The 24,129-nt window shown below is 38.3% G+C and overlaps 1 protein-coding gene across 3 annotated transcripts; it reads right to left on the minus strand.

Moving 5' to 3' along the window:
- Positions 1-12,635: 12,635 nt before the first annotated feature.
- Positions 12,636-24,129, minus strand: LOC130870396 (zinc finger protein 431-like). 3 transcript variants are annotated; one of them, XM_057763114.1, is made up of 5 exons: positions 23,994-24,129; positions 16,936-16,996; positions 15,894-16,020; positions 15,633-15,693; positions 12,636-14,486 (listed from the first exon to the last, which is right to left on the minus strand). In XM_057763114.1, the coding sequence occupies exons 1-5, from the start codon at positions 24,041-24,043 to the stop codon at positions 13,460-13,462; spliced, it is 1,326 nt and encodes a 441-aa protein (XP_057619097.1). In that variant the 5' UTR covers positions 24,044-24,129; the 3' UTR covers positions 12,636-13,459. The 3 variants fall into 3 exon arrangements, with proteins under 3 accessions (XP_057619097.1, XP_057619098.1, XP_057619099.1); XM_057763115.1 differs by lacking the exon at positions 16,936-16,996; XM_057763116.1 differs by lacking the exon at positions 15,633-15,693 and having other exon boundaries at positions 13,712-14,486.

The raw sequence follows: 24,129 nt of genomic DNA on the forward strand, positions 1-24,129 counted from the left end.
TCCATCCTAGAGAAAGACATTTCCTACAGTAGCAGATATATGCATTTCAATTGCACTTGCCCCTGTCAACAACTGTAGATCTTGCTGTCTTCTTGCTCTCCATAGGCACTTCCCCTTTGTCCTGGGCACAACTTGTACAGCCCACTATACTATGTGGGGAGGAGTGATTCCCTGTCACACAGGTGGAAGTGTGTCCAGAATATTTAACAACTAAAGACAGATTTAAGAACACAAAAGGAGCGGTTTGCTATTATGTGGCTTCACAATGAGGTCAGGTGAACTGATGGTACCTTTTACCCGGTTAATCCTAAACAGGATCAGCTAACAAATCCATTTCTAAACATGATCACAGTGTTAAAGCAGAGACCTTTAGGTGCGTTATTACTTCAAAGTCATGTAGAAACATATAAATTATAGAAATGGTGGAAAGAAATGCTCTGGCATGTTCATCTTGTATCTAGCTTGTTTTTAAAAGGTACATTCAGAGTTTCTGTCTCATATTCGGAGTCATCTGGTATGGGACAGAAGAAAGACATAATAATAAAAAATTTTACTTTTTCCGTGCCTATTTTGTTGATATCATATTTTTCATTGAACGTATATTTATATGAATGATGTTTAAGTTTTTCATGATGAACATAGATTTTCCTGCAGATCCTTTTCCTGCAGTAATTTTTGAAGTTTCCAGGAAGAAGATGGGGCCCCACAGCAACAACTCCACCTAGTTGAGATGACATCATGATGCAGACAGCGCTACTATAAGACTGCTTTTTTGGATACCAGCTGCTGAAATGGTGCACCTTCTCATGACATTCTGGCCAGAACTCCAAATGAGAACCTTGGGGAAAAAAAAACCCTATTGACTGCTCGGAAATTGTTTCCAACTCTACAAGACAGTAATTTTGGAACTTAACTACCACTTAATTTTTACAGAATCCCATTAAGAGAATATCACCCCCATGACAAAGGGAAGCAATTCTAGAAGATGACGCCGCCTATCCCAAAAAAGTTTGTCCATAGAGTAGGGAACACTGTTTAGGGGTTGTTGATTATTTCTTGTACTAGACAGAGAGTTGGGGTGAAACCTATGTTTGTTCAAAAAAGGGGGGATAATAATAGTGGGTAATAAAGTGAATACTTGTGTGCTATCATTTATGGATATTTACATTGGTATAGTTTTTGTATATTGATACAAGTTCAAATTATATTTGTTACTTTTGTTTACATTATTTGTACATATATACAAAGTTATTTTGTCAGATTGTATATATGCATGTTTCTACCTCAGTTTAGGACATTTTGTATATTGATATAACTTTTAGAATATATTTTAATATTATTATAGGTAAATAGTTGTTCATGTTTATTGTGAATATAGCTAGATCAAGTAGGTTCTTTAGATGCATAGAGATTGTATTCTGTCTAGATAGGTATTCTTCAACCACTACAAAGATCTTTGGAACATGGCATTTAAATAACTTAGAGTTCTGTAGACATGAGACATGATTGCTTCTGACAGAACCAATCTATTCCAGAGAGAATGTTGAGCACTGAAGACACTCCACTTGGAGCTTGTTTTCTTCTTGTCAAAACTGGTCTTTGGGCCGGGCGGTGGTGGCGCACGCCTTTAATCCCAGCACTCGGGAGGCAGAGGCAGGCGGATCTCTGTGAGTTCGAGACCAGCCTGGTCTACAAGAGCTAGTTCCAGGACAGGCTCCACAACCACAGAGAAACCCTGTCTCTAAAAACCAAAAAAAAAAAAAAAAAAAAAAAAAAAACTGGTCTTTGGGCAAGGAACTGACAATGCTGCAACCACTGACAAGTTACATAGTATCCAGAAATGGATAAGCAGGACTGTCAAATCTTGCCAAGAAAGGGTAAAACGGTTTTGAAAATTTTCCTGCCTCTGAAAATGGTCTGTCAGCTACACTATGTCTTAGCCAAAGTTGGTTGCTTCATTGTTGCAAAATGAGACTTTTGGGTGATTGTTCAGGTAGCTAATTGTCTCTGTCACATTTATTAATTATTGCTTTCAGTTTTTGTTCTGCTGGTGTTATTTTTAGGAAGTGGCCTTTCAAGAATAACAAAGGATATCTTTCTAACATACAATGACCAGAATATACATTCCCTTTCCAAAGGAGAGGAGACACAGAGAGGAAAGATTGGATCAAAGAAAAACTTAAATCCAGTAGGTCAAACATCGAATCCTGCTTGTTTCAGACATATGGGTTTTCACTTACAAAAAGCTTAGGTGTTGCTGTATCCCTGCAACTAATTATACACCTTACACTGCTTACAAGCAGCTCTCCATGGCAGATGTGTTATAACTTGAGCATCTTAATGTATTTGCTCTAAGAATGTAGCCAGACTTCATCCTCACAACTTCATGCAATGAAATCTCAGGATTTACTCAATCATTTCTGACAATGCCAAGTATAGATGCTTGCAACTGTGCTGAACTGAAACCAGCACAGGAATCTATGCCCACTATATTTTACCTTTTTTTTTTTTTTTTTTGGTTTTTCGAGACAGGGTTTCTCTGTGGCTTTGCAGCCTGTCCTGGAACTAGCTCTTGTAGACCAGGCTGGTCTCGAACTCAGAGAGAAGAGATTCACCTGCCTCTGCCTCCCAAGTGCTGGGATTAAAGGCGTGCGCCACCACCGCCCGGTTTATTTTACCTTTTTTAATCCAGAAAAAGTAGCATTCAAATGGTATCACCATATGGGGATATGATTAAGAATGAACTCTACCCCACTTGGAACAGTGTAGCAGCAGGTTCTGTATGAAGTTGCTTTCTGTGGCTAGGAAGCAGCTTGCCTTTTATTTCCATAACTTGATGTCTTAGATAAGTAGGGTCTTATTCCTAGGGTACCTTTTCTATGCTTACAATGAAGGTCAGGTGTTTTTTTTTTTCTTTTTTTTTTGTCACTAACCTCCTTCAAAATTATTGCTTCTGTTTTAGTTTCCATAACTTGATGTCTTAGATAAGTAGGGTCTTATTCCTGGGGTGCCTTTTCTATGCTTACAATGAAGGTCAGTGTCTTTTTTTATTGTCACTAACCTCCTTTAAAATTATTGCCTCTGTTTTAGTATGTCACTGCCAACTGAAGCTAAGTGAGTTCTGAATCAAAGGCATGTGTCATCAGGCCCAACTTGTCCACCCTTTTTTGAAGTTAGTAATTGTTGATACTAACTTCAGAAAAGTTACTAACTTGAGTGTCTCTTAATATCTGTCAGGAGGCGTTTTTCTTGTAATGTCATATCCTACTCAATGGTTCCATAAACAAGAAGGCTAATCTTGCTTTTTTCTCTTTTAAAATATCATTTTTTTCTCTCCAATCATGTTTCATTTCTTTTTGCCCTACTTATTGCTCTTTTTCACTATAGACTTGCTTGAATCATAAATACCAATAAAGTGTGATGCTAATTAGTCTTATCAATAAAAATCAGGAGACAATTATCAGGGCAATAACCCAAAAGACCAGAGATGCAAAGGAGCAGCCATTGGTGAATTTTGACCTATCTGGATTCTCAGATCAAAAGAGCCAAGATCCTCTCTCCACTTCTAGATTGTGCTGGGATTAAAGTCCTGAGTCTTCCAAATGCTGGAATCATAGGCAGGAGCCTCCCAAGTGCTCAAATTAAATGTGTGAGTCTCCCAAGTACTGGGATTAAAGGTGTGGACCACTACCTAGCATCTACAATTTAGCTAGTGGCTAGTTCCACTCCCTGATCTCCAGGCAAGCTTTGTCAGATACAGTCAGTATAGAACACAGCATACTAACTGTATCACTGACTCAATATGCTTTTTCCAAAGAAGGTATTACTTTTCAGTTCTGCCTGTTTCTCAAGAAACAGGCAGAATACAGACTGATTTTTTTTTTGCCAAAATAATACACAAATGACCTGTCTAAATTACTGTTTTACTGCCATGAAAGGGAAACCGTCAAATCAACTCTTATAATAGAAGGCTTTTAATTGGTGCCTTGCTTATACTTTTCAGAGGATTAGCCCATTATCATCATGGCAGGAGGGATAGCGGTAAGCAAGCACGGAGTTCACAGCTTACATGCTGATCTCCAGGCAAGATACAGAAAAGGAGGGCTAATTTCCAATGACACATCTCCTCCAACAACATATCCCCTAATGCTTCCCCATCAGTTCCTCTAATTGGGGAATAAGCATTCAACTATTTAACCATATGAGGACCATTCTCATTCAAACCACATGAACTCTAGCCTAGGTTTTTTAGTTTATTTCCCAATGCATCCTCATGACCTTCACCTCCACCATCTAAATTACTAGCACTTTGCTTTGTCCATAACAGGAAGAGGTGTGTTTTGAGGACTATTTTTTCTAACTTGGAGCGACTTGATTGAAGTACTCTGATGTTCCAACTTTGGAGATAATAGTTTGAATAAAAAAATTTATTCCCTTGCGATAAAGAAAATCATGACTTTAATGATCACTTATAAACTATTTTATGTTTCCATGATTGATCATAGGATGTAATTCTGTATTATACTGAAGTAATATAACTTTTTCAAAATACAAATGAAGATGACAGATATTTAAAGCTGTCTGAATTTTATTATACAAATATAGCAATGTGCTTTGCTCTAATTCCTTACAAGCCATAAGTGCTTTTGGCAAAATAAAATATTCCCACTTTATGTATGTGTAGCACCAATTCTAATTGGTCTTAATAATAAAAATCCAGAGCCAGATATCAGGGTAAATGTTAAAAGATCAGAGAAACAAAGGAGCAAGCCACAGCCACCTCTTTCCTCACCAACTCCTCAGCTGAAAAGGGCCAAGCTCCTGCCTCTACCCCACCTTATAGCTTTCTCTCTCCACCTAGCCATATCATTTCCTGTTTTCACCTCCCAAGTGCTGGGATTAAAGTTGTGTGCCACCACTGCCTGTCTTCTATGATTAACTAGTGGCTAGCTCTGCACTCTGAGCTCCAGACTAGCTTTATTTGCTAGAGCACCAATAAAATATCACTACATGTGTTTGTGTATAAAAAAGAGAATGTCTTCCATGTGAATGTAGATGACACCCCAGACAGCAGTGTGTCAAGTCACCTGGTTTGGGAGTTGCAGGTAGTTATGAGCCTCCCAACTTGGGTGTTAGGATCCAACAACAGGTCATCCCCAAGAAGAGTATCTGCTGATCCACCCGTGTAGGCACAAAGTAACTTTTATCCACTAGAGTAAATCTTCCATATATTATGAAAAATAAAATAACTAAATAAATGGTAGGATAGTCAATGATCCTAGTCAGGAAGATGAATCAATATTATGATGTTAGGCATGTACAATTTGCAGCACAAATTGAACACACTCAAAGAAAACTCCCACCCACTTATAAAAGAAAGCATCATTGTAAAGCTATATGGAAAACAGAAAAATCCAGAATGCTCAATAGGATTGTGACGAAATAATACATATATTGACCTCTATGCGAATCTACAACAATCAAGAATGTGTGATAAATTTGTGCACAATTAAACTCATGGAAAGAAAAAGTCAATAAAAAAATCTCAAAAGTCTAGTGAGGTTTAAACAAACAACCTAAAGAAACTCAGCCAGGAAAAGTGTGATCTTAACCAATGTTATACAACTGCCTATGATTCTATACATAGAGAAATTAAGTACACAAAGACTTCACAACTCCCCTAAACCCGATTTAAAGTAAAACCTAAGCTTTTATGTTATGAACTCTCCAGCTGCTGATCTTTCTGCCTAGAGAGAGGCACCGTCCTCTGGAGTGTTCTCTGGATATGGAGGTGATCAGAGAAGTCTTTTATGCTTCTGCCAACCCTATTTCCTCTTTGGTGTCAACAAATGCAGACATGGTGACATAAGAAATATCAAATATGAATCTTTCCTATCAAATAGTATCAAAGTTGAGTTTAAGGTATGGAATTTAAATCTCAATACTTCCTTCACCAAGTAAAATATTTATTCCAAGGTCCAAGTCTGATTCTAGGAATTTGTTGGCGTGGAGCAGTGCCTCCCTTCCCCTTCATTTCCTGTACACCAATTCCTTTCATACTCACATAATAAATAAGATTGTGGGGCTTGATTCCAAATACTGGGAAAAGGACACAATAACAGTTTTCCTCAGGATAAAACCAACTGCAGTTCCTGTCAAAGTAAATTCCCTTTTCAAGAGCACACCCTCCTGATTAAAAGTTGTCCCTTGTTCACAGACTTAGTTGACTTAGCAATTCATTTGAATTAGCAATTCACAGGTTATTCTAAGAATATAGGTCAAATAACAAACCACTCAGGTGGCCTCACAGCATAACTGGTTCCAAAGAGCTTCCGTAGTTGCCCTCTGGCTCTGGAATTCTGCAGTTCAGCAAAGGAACTCCAGGGCTGGACGTCACTAGTGACAATGGTACAAGGAAATTACCAGGGCCAATCTTTACAGACCAAAGGTAAGACAAACTAGGGGGAAGAGAAATCTATTCCTTTGGGGTCAAATCATTGGTGGGGGGGGGGGAGGCATGTATTTGTCTTGAAGATTGAGTGCAAGAAATCTCCATAAATGGAAACTGAGGACAATGCAAGCCAAGATGGGAAAACAACCTAGGTAAAATGAGCTCTAAAGAAAAAGAAACAGAAAGACAAAGAAACCGAAGAAAGAAAATACTTCCCTTAAGCAGAGGGAAACCAAGTCATCTGCCTGAGCTACCGGCTTCCTTAATACAACCTGTCCTATCTTGACAAAAGAGATTTAACACAGCCCAGAGAAGAGCTCCCAGGGCTGCTTCAGGGTAGCAAAAAGAAAGCCACAGAATATTGGGGTTTAGAAATAATTTTTTATCTATCTGATGGAATAAGACTCACATATGTACTGAGAGTCACTTGCTTTAATTCGCTCAAGTTGAATTTCTCTTTCTTTATTGCACAGAGCTTATATACACCCAATAGAAAGCTTTGAGTAATAAAAACTGGTTACATTTGAAGGTCACATTACATTTCTTGAGTAAATGATAAGGAGCAAATAGTCATCCTAATACCATATGTGAAATAAATCTGTCAGCTCTTCAATTAGTGTGTCAACTGTAACTGTAAATGGGAGATCCAGCCATTCCATTATCTACTGAGATAGATTATAAAAGGGGACAAAGTTAAACTATTTGCGAGTCTAGAAAATAGAGACATTGTGCATTATATTCTATATTTATAACTGTGATAAATATACTATACTAACATTCGTAATAGTGTTGGTTTCTCTTGGACTTGTAGCACTGCACAGACAGGAAAACGTAGAGTGCAGTTGGTACGAGTACGAGCGAATAACCATGGCAATTACTGGCTGCGAGGCTCCATGGTGTGCAGGCTGAAATGCAAAGGCAGGAGTATATTGCTGAGTGCTTGGAACTTTCTCACGGACAGCGACATTAAAAGAATCCCAAAACCTAAGATATATTCTATCCTGCATGAAACCTCAGATCACAAGGAAAGAAACTTGTAAATCTTTTGCAGGATTATTAAATTAGATTGTCCTCTATAGTCCTGGCTAGCTGGGAAACTTTTCCTGTGGTATAACTAGATGGGGAGAAAACAGGCTGTTTCTCTCTGAACCTTGGTTAATTGCTTTTTCTGTCAACCACATAAATTTCAGGATCTAAAATGAACAGTTAGCTGAATCTGGCATCTTGTATCATAAAACGTAGCTCATGCAGAGAGTTAACTGCTGAGAAACTTGTGCAGGGAGTTAATCATTGGTCTTATGTTATCAGCAAGACACTAACAAGAGAGAAGCTTGCAGCAAGGTTGCTCTATGACTATAACCTTGGTTCAACAAAACAAACACCTGGCAACTTCGATTTTGTGAAACTGGACTGCAGCTGGCTATCTGTCCTTGTAAACCAGGACAGCATTTTCTGAGAAAGTTTACCTTACTATCCCTTTGCAGGGGGATTTGGACTAATTTGACCTTACTTTGGAGCTGTAAATCAGCTGAAGGTATAAATGCTATCTTTGTAGCTGGCAATACCATTAACATCCTATGCCAGTCTAAGCTAATGACATAAGAGTTTTATAGGTTTCTCACAGTATTTGTGGAACAAAGGCCTAGCTATGAAGGCATACTGTATTCATCAAAATTACACAATATCAGAATAAATCATCTTTTTGCCAGTCCACAGAAAGAAATGTGCCCAAGATATTCATGAAGAAAACATACTGTCAACTTGGGTTGTGGGAGAAAATTGCATGGCTGTTTAAGGAAGACATGTAGCAGTCGATGAGAAAATTGCAGACAGAAGCAAACAGTATTCATAGTCCATGACAAGACAGTTGATGTCCAGGAGGGAATTAATCATCTGGAGGGTTGACCTGTTGAATATTAGTTGTCAACTGCTGCATATGGCCATGGGTTCTGGCTGAGATTGAACAATGGGAGGACTCAAACTTGGGTTTCATCTTTCCTTTGCATGCATGGCATAGCATTATCCATTGTATCCCTCCCCACACAGTTCTCTGAGAGAATCTGGGAAACCTTGGGTCAAATCTGGTGGAAGGATCAAAGGCAGTCTCTTTGTGTGGTTAAGTCTGATGGTCTTAGGTAATACCATGAGACAAAGCTTTTCTGAGTAAAAGTGCCACAAAAAGCTAAATTCAGTTTTACTACAAACTGAAGAATCATTTTAATAAGAATTTTTAATTTTAATGAGGATTTAATTATAACAAGGATAATTAAAAACAGTCTTGTTGAAGGAGAGAGGGCCTGCTTTTGGTCCCGGTCACCTGGCTAGCATACACCCAACATAATCACGCAGAAACTGTATTAATTAAAACACTGCTTGGCCATTATCTCTAGCCTCCTATTGGCTAACTCCACATCTTGGTTTAACCCATTTCTATTAATCTGTAATCACCATGAGGTCATGGCTTACCGGGAAAGATTCAGCATGTCTCACCTGGCATCTCCATGGGGGCTCTCTCTCTCTGATTTCTTCCTCCTAGAGTTCAGTTCTGTCTTCTCTGCCTACCGAAGTTCTGCCCTATCAAGCCAAGCAGTTTCTTTATTGATTAACCAATGAAAGTAATACATAAACAGAAGGACCTCCTATACCACTATCTCATTTCACAAAGTGACTCATCAGAGCCAAGGGTTTTGGTGAAGTTGTAAACCAAAATGCAGGGCCTATTGGTGTAATTGCCTTGTAAATAAAGTGGCTATTTTTTTTTCTGACTCTCCTTCTGTTACAAATTTGGGCTTTATCTCCCATAGTTCAGCATTATTTGAACTATGTGTTAAGACAGTCACACAGTCAAGAAACCTGCTTCTCACTACCAGGTACTTGTTCCTCTCTCTTATGTAAACATAGAGTCTTCCATCCTGCAATTATCTTTATTGACAGGTATGTGGTCAGCATTCAGGGCCATTTAAGATACTTCCAGACTTCCAAGGACATAGAATTGCTACATGCCCAAAGCTGTTAATTCACTGCTGCTCACATAGATAGAAAAAATAAGCATGCCTTGGTTTTACCTCACTTATAGATAAGAAAAGTGATGACCTAAAACTAAACTTGAATTAAAAGATTCCTAGCTCCTCACTTCACCTTCACCTCAGTTCACTGACAATTTTAGTTTGGGAGATTTATTGCTTGTGTCTTACTCTCAGGAAAAATTGCTAACTATCTACCCATAGCTTATCACTGGTGCCCCCGATAAGCATCAACTTTGCTAAAATTGAAGCTTGCAAACATTTAACTAAAACACTAATGGACCAAGGGCCATAAACTTCCCAATGCGTGAAAGGTTTCTTGAGTCTTTTTAGCTGGGTAAGAACAAAGAGAGTTAACAGAAGTACAAAAAGAAAGAAGTGCGAACAGAAAGAAGCTGGAGCCAAAGTTAAAACAGAAGCAAAATCATCCCAGAAATTTAGAGTTAGAAAAAGAAAAAAGAAAAAGAACATAGCAGAGAAATGGAATTGAAATTAGGATTGAGATAGAGAACTAGAGCTAAGAAATTATAGACAGTTAGGACAGAAGAACTGGAATAGAGTACCAGGAAGAGAGAACAATATAGAGACGGGGATAGAAAGAACGTATTATGAATACACTTATTGACCCTCAAATTTTAGTTCCTTTTGCTTATTGTGGCATCTTTATTTTGAATCCTGAGAGGAAATCTTAGAGGCTGAACCTTTAAGGTTTCTGTGGCTTTAAGGTTTGTGGCTTTGGTTAAGCTGTCAGTCAGTCAGTTTTTAAAACTTGTCTTTTTTCCCCTGATCAATTTTTCTGTATTCTTCCCCACATCTTGTGGATATTTGCCCTCAGAAACATCTTTAAATACCAGGTCTAAGTTAGCATCTCATTCTATCAATCTTACATTTCCTCAGGGTCACCTTGGCTGAGGTAAAGATGTATTTAGGATCGGCCACTCACTCATATTTTATTGCTAATAATTTCATATCATAGGGTCTGAACAGTCTGCTCAGAACTAAAAGCAACAACTGCTCATTTACAGGGCCTGGCTATGATTACAAGCATGCAAAAGAAAGCTCACAACTCCCTGGAACTTCAACCATGGAGCATCTGACACCATCTTCTGGTATCCCCTGGTACCTGACAATCATTTGTTGTGCACAGTTGTAAGACTTATACACATAAATTAACTTTAATTAATTTTTTAAAAATAATATATACATGAAGAAAACCTTTATAACAATCTGGAACCACAAATATATCTGTATTTTCAACGTTTGCATTTCTGGTTCCCTAAAAGGCCAGAAGTGGTATCAGATTTCTTAGTTCTGAAATTACAAGTTATATTTTTAAATTTAAAACAATATTATTTTACACACCAATCCTAGCTCTCTCTTATCCTCTTGCTTCCCCCATTTTCTCCTCACCCCACCCCATCTACTCCTGTGACAGGATGAGACATCCCACAGGGAGTCAACAAAGTTTGTCAAAACACTTGAGGCAGGACCAAGGCCCTCTCCCCTGTATCTAGGCTAAGTAAGTATCCCTCCATAGGGAATGGGATCCAAAGAGCCAGTTCATGCATTAAGGATAAATATTGGTTCCACTGCTAGTGGCCTCAGAAAGTGCCCAAGCCAAACAACTGTCACCCACACTCAGAGGGCCTAGTTCGGTCTTATGCAGGTTCCCCAGCTGTCAGTTCAGTCAGCGAGCTCCCACTAGCTTGAGTCAGTTCTTTCTGTGGGTTTTTAGCATTACTCTGTTGGCCCCTTTGCTCATAACTCCTCCCTCTCTATGCCTGGACTCGAGGAGTTTGACCGGTGCTTAGCTGTGGATCTCTGCATCTGTTTCAATCAGGTACTGGATGAAGGTTCTATGATGACCCTTAAGGTAATCATCAATTTGATTACATTTAGGTACTCCATACACTATTGCTTAGCTTCTTAGCTGGGATCATCTTTGTGGATACCTGAGAATTTCCATAGTACCTGGTTTCTCATCAACCTCATGATGGCTTCCTCTTTCAAGGTATGTCTTTCCTTGCTCTCCCTCTCTGTCCTTCACCCAACTTGACCTTCCCAATCCCTCATGTTCTCCTCCCTATGTCCCTTCTCCACCCCTCACTCCCCTACCTCACTAATTGGGTTATTTTTTTGCTTTGTTAATTTCTTCCATTAAAAAGTGTTTTAACTATGTTCGTGTGTTTTAACCTGGGCCATGGTATCTATTATCTACTTTTTCTATGTGAACTCTACAGAGGAAACCCAGAAAGTCATCTGACTGCAAGTGGTCTTAATGGTACTTAATTGTTTTAAACAATTATTTTTGTTTGTGGTGGATGGGAGTATACATATGCAACAGACCAACTGCAGAAATGAATAATTTTGTGAGGCTAATATGGGTCTCCAACAGACTGAACACAGGTCATCAGGCTTAGCAGCAATCAGCTTCACTAAGTCAATTCTCTGGCTTTCATTTGTATTTCTGAGAAAGTGTTATGAAAAAGTGTTTAGTCCTTAGGATCCGGAAGAAAGTGGTAGCAATATATTATTTTCATTTGCAAATAGGATTCTTGTTCAAATTGTCATATCTTCCTCTATCCTAGGAGGAAAATATATTTACAATCTGACAAGATAGTGATACAAAGTTTCAGGTAATCTTATTTGAGCACCAGTGAGAAGCCTCAGAGTAAAATGTGATCACCGTATGAGGAAGGAAAAGTGTAGACCCCACAAAGTTGCCTTCTACTTTCCACATATCTGTCCTAGCCTAAAAATCATACCGGACATATGAAAATGCTGTTTTGGATACACAGATGAGGTATTTACTGTTTCTTATATTTCTTTTAAGCAAGCATTTTAGCATTAACATTGTTAAAACATGAAGAGAAAACATCAGGTACTGGGAATTCATTATCTACCTCTGGATTGTACTCAGGAGGCTGAAACATAAGGACCATGAGTTCAAACATCTCCCTTACTAACCACTGACATCCCAGTTAGGCTAGATAACAAACATCGCAAGGAAATTTATAAAAAGATGAAAAACAAAACCAGGAACATCAGTCCATGACCCTTTCACAGACAGATTTACTTGCAAATTATGATCACAAACTGCCTGATATTTAAATAAACAATGGACACATTTGGTGACTGATATCCCATTTAAATGAATTGGTTCAGAATGCAAGCATGTAGGCTTGAAGTCAGAAAAATCAATCTCCAGTTGGCGACATCATTTGAGAAGATTCAGGACATGCTGCCCTCTTGGAGGAAATATGTCATTAGGGATAAGCTTTCATAATTTATATCGAAAAACTATTTCCTATTCACACTCTGTGCTTCATACTACAGGTTGAGGATATGAGATCTTTGCCTCATGCTTTAGCCGCCATGTCTGACACCTGTTGCCATATCACTTTCATGGTATCCCTCTGGAATCAAGAGTCAAATTAAACTTTTTCATAAGTTGACATAAACAGAATGTTTTATCAGAACAACAGAAAAGGCACAAATATCCATAAACTTTTACACCTGAATGTTATTTCATGTCATTGAAGAGATGTATGAAATCTAAAAGGGTTATTATATCATTTAAATTCATAGGGCTTTTTCCATGACTTTGCAGGTACAAACAAAATAAAGATGGGCATTATACTTCTTGAACAGATTAACGACATGGCCAGATTTTTTTTCCCAGAATAAATACACTTGTGAAACAAAAAATGTGTTGGCTAAAGATCTTACCAAACCCTTTATAGCTAAATTCTCTTCTGTATGGGTTTTTTTTTTTAAGGTCTTCAAAGATATTTTATAGGCACAGGCTTTAACAGAATGATTGCACACTGAAAGTTTTAATCTTGTATATAAGCTATCATGAGATGTAAAACCTTGACTACATTTATAGGAATTCTCTGTAGTATGATTTTTTTTCTCATGATGCAAAGACTTCAAAGACATATAAAGGCTTTACAACACGATTACTTTAATATGGCTTTTCCTCCTATTTGTTTTCTTTTATGTAGTTGCAGATGATTCTGTGTGAAAAGGCCTTCTCATATTGATTACATTCATTGGGTTTCTCTCCAGCATGTGTTCTTTTATGATTGTTGAGATGACTCTGTTGTGTAAAGGCTTTATCACATTGTTTACATTCATAGGGTTTCTCTGCAGTATGTGTTCTTTTATGTACTAGAAGACTACTGTTACTTGCAAAGGCTTTACCACATTGATTACATTCATAAGGTTTCTCTCCAGTATGCATTCTTTTATGTCTTTGGAGGTGATACTGTTGTGAAAAGGCTTTCTCACAATGATTACATTTATAGGGTTTCTCTCCAGTATGTGTCCTACTATGCCTTAGAAGATGACTGTTCTGTGCAAAGCCTTTACCACACTGTTTGCACTCATAGGGTTTCTCTCCAGTATGTGTTCTTTTATGATTTTGGAGACTACAGTTAACTGCAAAGGCTTTCCCACAATGATTACATTCATAGGGCTTCTCTCCAGTATGGGTTCTTTGATGCAATAGAAGACTGCTGTCACATGCAAAGGCTTTACCACATTGATTACATTCATAAGGTTTCTCTCCAGTATGTGTTCTTTTATGCCTTTGCAGATGATAATGTTGTGAAAAGGCTTTCCCACAATGATCACATTCATAGGGCTTTCTTCCAGTATGGGTTCTTTCATGTATTTGCAGGTGACTGTGATATGAAAAGGCTTTACCACATTGGTTGCATTCATGGGGTTTCTCTCCAGTATGTGTTCTTGTATGCATTCGAAGATGACTGTGAAATGCAAAGGCTTTCCCACACTGATTACATCCATAGGGTTTCTTTCCAGTATGTGATCTGTTATGATTTTTGAGCATACTCTGATGTGTAAAGACTTTACCACATTGATTACATTCACAGGGTTTCTCTCCAGTAAAAATTCTTTCATACCTTTGAAGATGATTATGATATGCAAAGGCTTTAACACATTGAGTAGTTTCAGAAGGTTTATCTTCAGTATGGCTTCTTTTGAGCCTGCAATGAAAATTGGCATATGTAAAAGCTTTACCACATTCATTACACTGTTGACTTTATCTGTATAAATTAGTTTACAATTTGGTTTAATTATAAAAGGCAATCAGATCTTAAGCTTTTATAACTTTGTTTACACTCATGTTGCTCCCCTTTCATTAAGAATTGCTTTTTACTGTTGAATACACCTGTGATGTAAGAGCCTTTCTTACAAGACTCACGTTTAAAGCATCAGTTTTCTGTAAGAGATTTTTCACATATTTGAAGAGAACTGGGAAAACTCAGAGCTTTACCATACATTGGATTCATAAAACTTTCCTGTAGTGTGAGTTATACTATGTTTTTAAAGTTAACCAGGACAAACAAAATTATTTCCACATTTCTAGTATTCATAGGGTTTTTCTGCAGTGTGAGTTTATTGATGTATTTCCAATGGAGCTGGAAAAGCAATTACTTGTAAGCTTGAATAACATTCAACAAGTATATTCAATACGGGCGACAACTAGAAATCTTCTAATTGTTCTGAGAGGAAGAAGGATATGTCATTACAATCATTATTCCATGTTCATATGGCTTGATTCCACAGTGACATATTATATACATATTAAATGGAGAAAAACAAATAAAGGGTATTCCATGTAGCATTCACACATTTGATTTTCTTTTTCTCCTAGACATACAGTATAGTAACTAAGGTTTCTCCACAACAACTGCCCCTTGGTTCTTGAATCTAACTATACCTCCTCTCATTAAACTTAACAGAGTCACAACAAGAATATGAGTAACATAAGGTCTGTTATGGACTATTTGCTTCTTAGAAGGTTTTGGACACATACTTACCACCTATTCAACATGTAAACATTTTGTAATGGAGTGGTATAAAACTAAATGGATTGGCAGTTCTACAGCATAGCTCTCATGAGGCTATGATTGAAATGGTGATATCTGTTAAGGCATTGTTTTCTTGTCTTCCTTCTGAAATGAATAACTTGCAAACACAATTCACCTACTTGACATTGAGCTATATGGTTTTAAGAATTTAATAATCATCAATGCCCTTTAAGTTGTACTAATATACTGCTGCTTTCGTCGAGACATCTTAAAATCTCTTCCGAGGCATATTTGTGTTAGCTTGCAAATGCAAATTACCTTTCATGTTTTCTAGAACTTTGACAATGTTCTTCAATATTATGATCTTCCCATTTGTAGCCTAAAATATAGTATAAGAAAATATATGTTATTTGAAATTGTGCAAAATTTAAATTATATTCAGTGAACTTGAGGACCATGCCTGGTTTTTTTTTTCATATCATCGTTCCACAGTCTCAATCATAATTACAGAAGAACACCAATAACCAAAAAAGAGTTGTCCCCTTATTTTAAAATGTGAAGGAAAACTCACAGTCTTACCTATAGCAGTGAGGTTCCTACAGGTCTCCAGCATCACATCATTGTAGAGATTCTTCTGGGAAGGATCCAGCAAAGCCCACTCTTCCCGGGTGAAGTCAACATGCACATCATCATAGGTCACTACATTCTAAAACATCCCATAAATGTGAACAAAGAAAATGATACTGAAAACACAGTAAATGTATACTTCTTTGAAAATATAGTTATTTAATTCTCATGCTATCCACATGTATTCCATGACACAGAAACTCTATTGCAATCACCAAGTCAGTTTAGAAGAAAACTGAAGAGGAGGGTCACCTTTGTCATTTCTAAACCCTTTGAATGAGATATCACCTTGCTAGAGAAATGTGTATTAACAGACATAGAGAGACAAGAAAACAGATCAATAGTACTGAGTATACATCAGAGAAATTGTATGAACAATTTCAACTGCAAAAAAAGTATACTGGCTCATGCTTTTAACTGTAGCACTCAGAAAGCAGAGACAGATGGGTCTACATCTGAATTAAAAGCTACTCTCATTTATACAATCAATTCCAGCACAATCAGAAGTACATATTAAGACCCTGTCTCCTCTGCAAAAATCAAACAAACAAAAGGATAGAAAGAACTCAGTGGTTTTGTACTGAAATTCCTACAAAGAGTTATTCATTCACTCCAGTTCTGTATTCATCTTCCCGAAACATAAAGTACCTGTCTAAAATGTAACAATAATAAGATATTAATGAAAGGAACTATAGGTTTAAACAGATGAAGACTGGACCAATGTAAATGTTGATAATAAATAATCAACATAAAGGACGTGAGATGGCTTAGCAATAAAGAGTTCATATGGTCTTCCATACAGTGGGTTTAAAAGCCAGTGCTTATGTGGGAATTACAACTATCCATTATCTAAGCTCAGGGGTTCTGAAGTCATCATTTGATAATTATGAGGACAAGACACCCATGGGGGGCACATCCATGAATGCAAATAAAAGACTCATTCATTTTAAAAAAATTCAAAGCAAATGCAACAGGCAGAGAGAATGTCACACACCTGTAAATCCAATGACTCAGAAGGCCCAGGCAGCATTAGTGTCATGAATGATACCCTCTGCCTAATAACAAAATTGAAGATGTTGGTGGAGCTCAGTACAACAGGACATACTCAACATGTACAAAAACCTACATTCCAGGCCCATCACCAAAAATATCAAACAAAACAAAACCCAGGAATGTTGGCCCACCCTCAATCCCAGCATTTGGAGACAAAGTCAGGAGGATCTCTAAGTTTGAGACCTTCTAAGTCTACAGAGCTACTTTCAGGACAGCAAGAGCTACACGGACAAACATTGTCTTCAAAAACATAACTAAGAAAATAAATACAGCATGCTACCAAAATGGTTAAGCCATTCAACAGCAATGGTTTCTACTGTATCTTATATAACTTAGGGATAAAGTCTATAATGCTGGTGATGTCATGAAAGAACAAGAAGGAAACTAGCTCTATCAGTTTCAACCACAACACCGTAGACACACACACACACACAAAAAGAAAATAGGTTAAGGCTAAGGGCACTCATCTCCAATCCCCAGTGAGTAATTTCATCCAGAAGGGTTCATCCTACTTAAGTTCCACCAGCACCCCCAAAGAGAGCCACCAAGGAAAGACACATGTTCAAATACACCATCTGTCTGAAAGGCATTGAATTCAATCTTCTACATTCAGACCCAAGTCACAACAGGCTCATGGTCATCCATGAAGAAAATACAATTAGCCATTTCAATGATCCTCAGAGTCTCCAACAGCCTCTATTCCATTCAAATTTTCAAAATCTCTTCTGAACTCGAGATAAACTTTTATTGTGACATCTTGTAAAATCAGAAAACAAGTCATATCTTTCCAAAACACAATGGAAATTAATCTCAGGTGAAACAGAACACAAGAGGGTCAAATGTATAGGGCCAGAAAGGCAGAGAAGAAAATTAAAGACATGTGGCTAAAATAGCAATGAATGTGTGGAAACATGATTTGTTACAGCAACAGAATACTCAGACTAACATTTGCCCAATCTGAGAAACAAACAATAAATTAACATATGTTACTGTAAAAAATATTACAAGATATTATAAACAGTCACTGAACATTCAGGTTGTACAAGAACAGGGCGCAACAGCTGCTGATCTTTCAAAGACACCAACAGCCCTAATTTTAAATGGCTGACAGACAAACCTGTATGGGTTGCACAAAAGCCATTAACAAGAGAGAAACTGAAGACTTTAGAACACTGTTACAGGAGCACATAAATGCTCAGAAATTCAAGAATCAACCAGCCCTTAGGATACTCCTGTATTTGTTGTTTAAAAGAAATCTGGAAAACGGTATCAATGTAAGATTTTCCCACAGGGACTATTAAATAGTGATCCTGTGCCAATATTTTAGATGGCAGTCATTCGAAATAATACGTAAGCAATGTCCCGATTCTAGAGTTTTCCATTACATGGATGACATTTTACTATCTGATTGAAATGTAGAGATACTTTAGAAAGAATGTTTAAAGAAGTAAAGAAAATGTTGTCTTGTTGGGGACTACAAACTACTCCTGAAAAATAAAAGAGAAATATTTACCAATTATTTAGGCTATCAAATGGGTTTACAAAAAAATTAGACCCCTAAAGTGCAAATTAGATTGATTCGCAGGCTTTAAATGATTTTTTTTTTTTTTATTTTCGAGATAGGGTTTCTCCATAGCTTTTTTGATTCCTGTCCTGGAACTAGCTCTTCTAAACCAGGCTGGCCTCGAACTCATAGAGATTCGCCTTCCTCTGCCTCCCGAGTGCTGGGATTAAAGGCTTGCGCCACCACCGCCTGGCTTTTAAATGATTTTCAAACATTGCTAGGAGACATTTCAAATTTTCGGCCCACTATGTGGTTAAAATCTGAAGGACTGATTAATGTAAACCAAATCTTAGATGGTCACAAGGATTTAAATAGTCCCAAGAAATTATGAGCTGAAGCTGAGACAGAATAGACTTTGACAGAAAAGGCACTACAGAAGGTACATGTGGAACATGTGGCTCCGAATCTTAACTATGATCTGGTCATATTACCCTCCAAATATTTCCCTACAGGAATTTTAATGAAGAGGTGAGATAATATCAAGAATGACTAATTTTACTACATAAACCAAGAAAAGCAATTGAAAACTTATATAGAAAAGGTCTCTGAGATAATTCGAACAGAAAAATTGAGACTTTGTCAATTAGCAGAATAGACTGAGTAGAAATTATAGTACTTTTTATTTAACAAGGATGAAACTCACAAGTTATGAGCATAAAATGAACCCTGGCAAAGAATGCATATTAATTTTTGGTAGAGATTAACAACAAATACCCCAAAAGCCAGAGAATTCAACCTATAAAGAGACTTAGATGGATCTTTCCTTCAATTGTACAGGGAATATAAATAATTAGAGCGCCTACATTCTATAATATTAAAAATAAATCAGGAAAGGCGGGTTACAAATCAGAAAATTTAAGTAAAGTGGATCAAATCACTTATGAGTCTGTTCGGAAGTCAGAATTATATGCTATTCTCGTGGTACTAAGGGATTTTAACAAACTTCTGAATACAGTTATCGACTTGCATTATACAATAAGAATTGATTTGCATATAAAAACCACTGAATTTATATCAGATGATACAAAATTGACATCTAAAACCACAATAATAACAGTCCTGTTAGGCAGGGTTAAAAGATTATACACAGATCTATTTTGGTTGAACTACTGTAACTATAGCTATTTGGTTTCATGATAAGGTCAGTCTTTTTCCAGATTCTTGATTGCCCTGGTCTGTGGACCCCAAGAAATGGCCAATCAGGACATTTATGGGGCATCTAAAATTGATTATCTGATTCCAAAGATAATCTCAACTACTGTTGAAAGAAGAAAGCTCTCAACCACCATTCTGCCTCTCACTTACTGCATTGTGACTCCACGATCTTCAAGGTTGGTCTATGAACTCACTTCTTGCACAGGTCCCTCTTCATTTATAAGTCCTCACTAAAAGCCAGTGAAATTGGTGGTCACTCATAAACTGGCTTATTTTTCCTTCTCACTGATCACTCAAGGCCCAGACTGGAAAGAGTTGCAGGACTCTCTACCCAGCACTAGGGAACAGAGGCAAGACTGTTCAAAGCAATTCTCAATTATATAGCATGAGAAAGTGATATTACAAGTTCAGAGTCTCCCATGCCAGGATGGCAGAGCCTCACCCTACTCAGGGAATCCAAAGTGAACAAATCTCAGTAGTCAAGGGCACTACACAAGTCACCACAGGGACAAACAGAACCTCAGTCTGGCTCATGGTCCATGCCAGTACAAGCAGCCTTGACAGCTCAGCTAATTTGTTCTTCCTGGTCCGGTGACAGTGGCACCCACATTCACCATGCTATGGCTGTGGTCTTCCTTATAGTTCCCTAAAGAAGAACAATAGGAGAATCCTGGAAAGAACCTGTAAGATAGCTCCCACTGGTGCTCTTCATTGCTAAGCTTTTTCAGAGTCCCTAGCTAGAGTCCTTAGCTAGCGCCACCCAGCTGGGCTTCAGGACATTTGCAGTTTCCATACTGGGTAAGCAGAGATAAAACTACTCAGAGAGCAAAAACCCTCTCAGGTTTGTCCTTCCATACTAAGGTCGGAGAGGACCCAAATCTGGAAATTTTGTTGTTTCATAAAGTCTACCATTCTCCCAGATCATTTTCTGCTCTCTTCCAAGGCACAGGTTCCTAAGCATGTACATTCAATTACACACTCGATGTCCAGTGTGGTCAACCCTTTACTTCATAGCTGTGAGGTTCTGCAACCAAACACAAGTCACATTCAAACAGTAACTGTTGTTAAACAAAAAGAGGCCATGGATTAGAACACAATGAAGGGTCTTTGGGAGGGCTTGGAGGCAGAAAAGAGACATGGAACAATGTAATTTTAATTCCAAATAATTCTGTTAAAAGGATGAAAACAGCCGGGCGGTGGTGGCGCACGCCTTTAATCCCAGCACTTGGGAGGCAGAGGCAGGCGGATCTCTGTGAGTTCGAGACCAGCCTGGTCTACAAGAGCTAGTTCCAGGACAGGCTCCAAAACCACAGAGAAACCCTGTCTCGAAAAACCAAAAAAAAAAAAAAAAAAAAAAAAAAAAAAAAAAAAAGGATGAAACAGGCTTATGGCCATGTGCTCCAGAGACTAGGGAGCTGTATTAGAGTCCACCAAGCACTGCCCACATCCTTTCTCTCAGGGTATACATCTTACACCTGGAAAACACAGTAATAAGCTGGGCCACACCATTTTATCTAGTTCTTCTATTTAGGTTGAACTGGTGTAATTACAGTAATTGGTTTTATGAAAATTCAGTTCTTTATCCAGATTCTTGATCATCTGGTCTGTGAACCCAAGAAATGCTAATGAGAACATGTATTGATCATCAAAAATCGATTACATCACTACTCATTGCTAATGTCAACTACTGTCAAAGCAGGAAAGTTCTCACCCACCTTAAGGCCCACCCCTTTCTCCACTGTGACTACACCTGCTTGACAGTTTGTCAGTGAACTCAAGACTTACACAGGTCCCACTTCATTTGCAAATTCACATTAAACTCTAGAGAAGTTGAAGGATACTCATTCACTGGTCTATTTTCCTCCTAAGGACCAGTCTAGGACACCTTAGAAGGAGTTGTAGGACTGTCTGCCCAGCCTTGGGCAGTAGAGGCAGCATTAGGTGTTCAAAACAATTCTCAGTTATATAGTGTGAAGCTAGTCTGAGCTACAGGAGAAATTGATTTAAACAAGTAGTTCTCAACCTTCCGCATGCTGTGACCCTTTAATACAGTTCCTCACGATGTGGTGACCCTCCAACCATAAAACTATTTTCAATGCTACTTCATAACTATATCTTTGCTACTGTTAAGAATTATAATATACACATCTGTGTTTACCGATGTTGTGAGGCCAGTCCTGTAATAAAGTTATTTGATCCCCAAAAGGGAAACATGACCGCCAATTTTGAGAAACACTGCTCTAAACTGATACAAGTAAACATATAAATAAATAAGCAGCACTTAAGAAGTAACGGCATGAAATTCTTAAACGTGGAAATATTGAAAAATAGAAAAAAAGATGAATGATGCATTTAAAGAAAATGAATTTTAAAAATGATGCAAATAATTGCTGTTTTAAAATAATAAAAATAATTGAAAAATACATAGCTATACTGACTTTAAAATGGAGTAGGCACTACACTGGTAGAGGGACTTTGTCCCATGTAAATGTTAGCCACTGAGTGCTGTAAGCTAACACATGGAGTTACAGTCAAAGGCCTGTGTCTCAAAATCTCAGCTGACTTAGCTGTGTCAACAAGAATTGCACACATCTGATTTGGAGAATTTGCTAATTAGAAACTGAATACTTAGTAGTTCAAGCCAACCTCCCTAAAATGTACACCCACCAATTCTGTCTTCAGTCACATGGAAGGAATTAATACATCAGGGAAATTACAGAGAAAGTCACTCACCATGCCCCATCAGTCCTTCATTGTAATGGAGACCCCTACAGCCCACTGCCTTCAACTTCAGTCTGTGATCTAGTTGCTGTCTAGTCTAGTACACTGTTCCTCCTCTTCTGGTCTGAAGGGAGAAGCTGTGTTCCACACACAAACCCTTTCTCTGTTCTGCAACAGACAGTTCACTATGTGACTCAAACTGGTAATCTCAGTACTCTTGTGCTATAGGTGTGTAATGCCAGCTTTAGTGTGGTTAGTCAGGAGCATAACAAGGGCAATGCCAAGTGTCCAAGTCCACCTCAGACAACATGGAAGACCTTGACTCAAAAGTGCTTTTCTAGGGCTGGAGAGATGGCTCAGTGGTTAAGAGCATTGCCTGCTCTTCCAAAGGTCCTGAGTTCAATTTTCAGCAACCACATGGTGGCTCACAACCACCTGTAAAGAGGTCTGGCGCCCTCTTCTGGCCTTCAGGCACACACACAGACAGAATATTGTATGCATAATAAATAAATAAATATTTTTAAAAAAAGTGCTTTTCTAAAAGACTGGAGATGCTGCTGTAAGGGTCCCTTGAGCAGCATTTAGAGGCTGTTTTTATTTTATTTTCTTTTTTCAAGACAGGGTTTCTCTGAGTAGCCTTGGCTGATCTGGAACTCACTCTAGTACACCAGACTGGCCTTGACCTCATAAAGATGCACCAGCCTCTGCCTCCAGAGTGCAGGGACAAAAGGTGTGCACCACCCAGGCTAAAGGTTGCTTTTTTAATGGGGAGGGGGAGGAATGGGCCTCTCTGCTGGTTGTAAATCAGGCTGGTCTCCTTTTTTTTAAGGGAATATAGATGCTTAAGCCTGGGGAACACACATTTACATCTTATCATACTAGCTCCAACTGGCATGGTTTGCATGCTGCTTATTTTGGGAGTAACTGGAATGCTGTACTCCTTTACCTAAGTTCTACCACGTGACTCGATACCGCCTAAGAACTGGTAAGACCTTATACCATCAATTCTATTCTTCTACATCACAGGTTAGCAGTAGAGTGCTACTCTACAATGGAGATACCATTTTACAAGCTCCATAAAATTAACCCCAGATAAATCCTAAACATAAAAGTTAAATGTTAAAACTGTTGAACTTACGGAACATATTAAAGAGACCAGCACTCTCTGATTCTGGCAAATCTGTGTTCCATAGCAACAACACAAGCACTAAGGGCGCCGGCATTTCACAGTGATGTCAACAACAAGGATATTTCAAACAACAGTCCCAATCCAATGCTCTGCACAGACGCAGCCGGCATAGTGAAGAGACTGCCAGAGAGACCCAGCGAATTGCAAAGAATACACAGAACCGCTCAGAACTACACAGGACAATGCAGAACCACATTGGAGCATGCTGTATCAGCAGGACTATGCCGGACCATGTCAGACCAGGCAGGAACATGCCAGTCTCTAAGTTTGGCCACTGGCTCCCACCCAGGCAGGGGAGGAACCGCCACATTCGCTTTCTTCGCTCAACAGACCGCTCCTCCTAGTCTGAGAATAGCAGCCCCAAGCTCACCATGTCGTGGTTTTCTTGATCGCCCACACTCTTTGTTCAGCTCTCTGCATCAGGAACCTAAGCACAGAACACGCAACACAGCATAGGAAATTACTAGATTCAGCTTCACTTCCAAGTCAAGCCTAAAGCTGGCTAC

This window comes from Chionomys nivalis, chromosome 2 (assembly GCF_950005125.1).
Source record: "Chionomys nivalis chromosome 2, mChiNiv1.1, whole genome shotgun sequence".
NCBI classification, from domain to species: Eukaryota; Metazoa; Chordata; class Mammalia; order Rodentia; family Cricetidae; genus Chionomys; species Chionomys nivalis.

What these genes read in the sequence shown, in the direction of transcription:
- LOC130870396 (XM_057763114.1), bottom strand. Translation starts at nt 24,043, where the DNA reads ATGCAGAGAGCTGAACAAAGAGTGTGGGCGATCAAGAAAACCACGACA. An exon ending in ATCAAGAAAACCACGACATG is followed by an intron (nt 16,997 to 23,993) that starts GTGAGCTTGGGG and finishes TTTTGTTATTAG; the next exon opens with GCAGAGGGTATCATTCATGA. An exon ending in CTGAGTCATTGGATTTACAG is followed by an intron (nt 16,021 to 16,935) that starts GTGTGTGACATT and finishes GGGATGTTTTAG; the next exon opens with AATGTAGTGACCTATGATGA.